At 55.4% G+C, this 3,428-nt stretch overlaps 1 protein-coding gene across 1 annotated transcript in view; it reads right to left on the bottom strand.

The window, feature by feature from the left end:
• Positions 1–3,428, bottom strand: part of LOC104410390 (transmembrane protein 132E-like) — a gene marked incomplete at its 5' end in the record, with an annotated part of 12,929 nt that overhangs the window by 8,054 nt on the left and 1,447 nt on the right. Inside the window, 1 exon segment of the mRNA XM_010020538.1 lies at positions 3,387–3,428. This exon segment is cut by the window's right edge and continues 34 nt beyond it. Within this exon segment, the coding sequence (XP_010018840.1) occupies positions 3,387–3,428 (42 nt within the window).

Raw genomic sequence — 3,428 nt, 5'->3', positions numbered from 1 at the left:
GGGGCCCCAGGCCCCATAGACTCGTGGGGACCAGCACCAGGCAGTCCCCTCTAATGATGCAGAACATCCAAGGCTGCTGGGTGATATCTTATCACAGGATGAGTGTGTGGTCATGGCCCTGGGGGATGGTGGGTGGCTGCAGGTGCTGCCCTGTCTCCCCAGCTCCATCTTACCAGCAGTGAAACTGGATTTACCACCCCGGACTGCTCCTGCCTGCACGCTCATCTGCAGGTCAAACCCCAACTGTCCCACACCCAGGAGGGCAGCACGCTCAGGGACAGAACAAAAGTCTCTATACAAGAGCCCAGTCCAAGCCACTGCCTTTACAGCACCTTCCAGGGGGATCATATGGGGAAACCAAAGCACAGGAGAAAGAGATTCAGCCACAGAAACAAATGGGACAACATTGAGCTGGCACTCGGTGCAGGGCTGTCCCTCAGCCTGCATGGGCAGCCATGGGGATGCAGAGGGTGGATGGGCAGGGGATAGGTGAGGTAAGACAGGACCAGCAAGTGATAACAGCCCCAGTACCATCAGCTCATCAAAACCCCACACACTTATTGCCACCGCTGAGAATGCAGAGCTAATGGACAGGGAGCAAACTCTGGAGCATCCCCAAGGCAGGATGCGATGGAGAGGCTGCGCACTGCCAAACCCACCACAAAGTGCCAGTCTAAGGGGACAGGGAACTCGGGAGCTGGTGACCCTCATCCTCTGCGTCGTAGCTTGGACATAGTCTGACACAGCAGCATAAATCATCACTCTTACACCCCATCCCTATGAGCAAACGTCCCCAGATGTGATCCTGACCTCACATCTCTGTGTCCAACCTGCTAATCCCTTAAGGGGACTCAGGGTTCAACCCCTTCAGGTTAAACTTCTCCATTGCTCCCCAAAACCAGAGCATCCCGAGGGGACACCCCAGAGTCACCACAAGCTGCAGAGCCAGCAAAAGCTCTCCCATAGCTGGAGGAGGGAGTGGGGTGAGGAAAGGTGAAATCCCTGTGGAAGGGGAAGCCGGGACCAGCTCCACTCTCACCTCACAGTGTAGTAGCCATTAAGAAGGTCCCATCGATCTGGGGATGCAGGATACAGTTGGGTTTCTCTCTGATAAATATCTAATGAGTGAAAGGGAGCAGAGAAAGAGGAGAGCAAAACCACAGGGCTGCTCCAGGCCATGGTAAGCCCTACTCCGTGCTCCCGCAGCAGAGGCGATGGGCTTCGCATTGGAGCTACCATGCAAAGGCTGGTGGGGTCCTGATGGAACTTTGTGCCTCCAAGGCAGCTACAGGAGTGCAAGGGAATCGTCAAAGGCCACCCAGTCTGGAGAGGGGGATTTGGCTGCTCACTACCTCTTCCAATGCACAAGGATTAAATACAGCCGGGAAGAGCCAGGTTCAAAGGCAAACCAGAGCTGCAGCTTCATGCCAGAGGAGGTTCAGCACTGGGACTCCTTGCCATGGGGTGCCCTGAAGTGTCCCAGAAGCCCTACCAGGGACCAGCCACCACCTTCTGCCCTCCCTGAGCATCATCTGCTCTCAGCCATGGCAGAGATGAGAACTGGGCTGCTCAGACTGGTGGAATAACGTAGGATGCAGCTGGGGTGCGACAAAACACCCCAAGTTGTCTGTTATCACCCCAAAGCTCAGGGCTTTCTCTGCACAGCCAAAAGCCCCCAGAGCCCCAGCAAGACAACCTCCTCCGGCTGCGCAGCCCGCAGGGCAACACGGCTTTGAGTCATTCATACTTCCCATTGCGTTAATATTTGATGGAGTTGTTTGTCTAAAAGGTGATTGTAATCACTTTAAATTCATCCTCCGTCTCTAACCTTTCCGGGCTGATTTGAAGCAGCGGTGGCAGGCGGGGAGAGGGGGAAGGGACAGAGGAGAGGATCTCGCTACTGGCAGCATGTGTAGGGGTGGCCATGCAGAGGATGGGGGGGCCCTGGGGACACCCTGGTGTCCGTCACCCCCCAGAGGACACCCTGGGGCTGTGGGGCTTGGATGCTGTGGTTGCATTTTGTATCTGGAAGCAATGGAAAATCCACACTCCAGGTAAGCCCTTTGAGGGGGGTTCTGCAAATAGCTTTGAGCTCATGTTCAAAGTGGTTGGAGCTGAGCATCTCCTTTCTGCAGGAGTCTGGCCCTTGCTTTGCTCAGTGTGGGGCAGAGATATGGGGAGATTTCCTGTGCAGAGGGAAGGAATCGCATCAACCCATTTTAACCTGGCTCCTGGAGACACTCATCTCCCTTTTCCCGCAGACACAATGATGGAGAACAATTGCTTCCCAGCACTTCAGAGTCTTTCCTGTCGATGGTTTTGACACTGTGCCCATCCCCTGCCCTCGCTCACTGTATCCTACCCGCATGGATGCAAGGAGCAAAGCTGCCCCTTGCTCTTGCGGCCTCCATGTCTCCCTTTCTCCAGGCTCAGAAGCCTCTGGGTTTTCAGCTTGGCTTTGTGGGTCCTCGTTCCTTTGGATCATTCTCATTTCTATCCACCGTACTCTATTCAACCAACCTGAGCCTTTCCTAGAGCCCCAGCAACGAGCATCATCCTTGTGTTAAGCAGGGCAGAACTTGCTCTGCCCATCTCAGGTGCTGCCCAGGTTCATCCTCCCCATCTGACACTCATCCATCATCTCAGGGTCCAGACAAGATGTTGTCTGGGGACTGCTCCCCTTCCTTCCCAGAGGAGACACCAGGATAGACAGCAAAAAGCTGCTGCCTCTCATAGTATTAGAACTTCCTTTACAATAACAATGCTTCCACTTCAAACTGGGGATCCTCTATGGCTTCACAACTCAGCCCCAAAATCCACCATCTGTATCCACCACCATCCAGGCAATCCCTGCTCAGAGCCAGGGATGCAGCTGCTCAATGGTACCCATGACTTGGGAGCACTTGCTTGAGCCCCGGCTTGGTTGCCTGTGTTGACCATGGAGCAGATACCACCTGAATGCACCGCCTCACACAGCCCTTGGGCAGCTGCCTGCCTGACCACAAACCTGCCCACCTCAAGCCACGAAACCCACCTTGGGCCATGAAACTCACCTTCACCTTCCCACTAACCTGCTGCACGGTGCTGGATGAGGTTAAAAACCACACACAAAATCAAGCCCCTTCCCAAATCAGTGCAGGACCTGCCCCAACCTCAGCTGGCTCTGAGGGTTTGACCTCAATACTGCTCATTGCCCTTCAGTACCTCCAAGTGTCTCAGTCCAAGCCATGCACTGCTGTGCCTCAGTTTCCCCTGCCAGCACCCACTTGGCGCTGCAGCCAACCACATACCCAAGGTGGGGGCGCAGGGAGAACCGCTCCATGTCAAACCCCAGCCATTTCCCCAATCCCCTGGTTATGGGGGGCAGGCACAGGGGGGTCCCTTACCTGGGCCCGGCACCGTCCACCCTGGAGACATCAACAGTGGCA

The sequence above is a fragment of the Nestor notabilis genome, unplaced genomic scaffold (assembly GCF_000696875.1).
Source record: "Nestor notabilis isolate BGI_N333 unplaced genomic scaffold, ASM69687v1 scaffold17538, whole genome shotgun sequence".
Taxonomy (NCBI): domain Eukaryota; kingdom Metazoa; phylum Chordata; class Aves; order Psittaciformes; family Psittacidae; genus Nestor; species Nestor notabilis.
The sequence above is the reverse complement of the archived record's forward strand: the minus strand, read 5'-3'. Positions and strand labels throughout refer to the sequence as shown.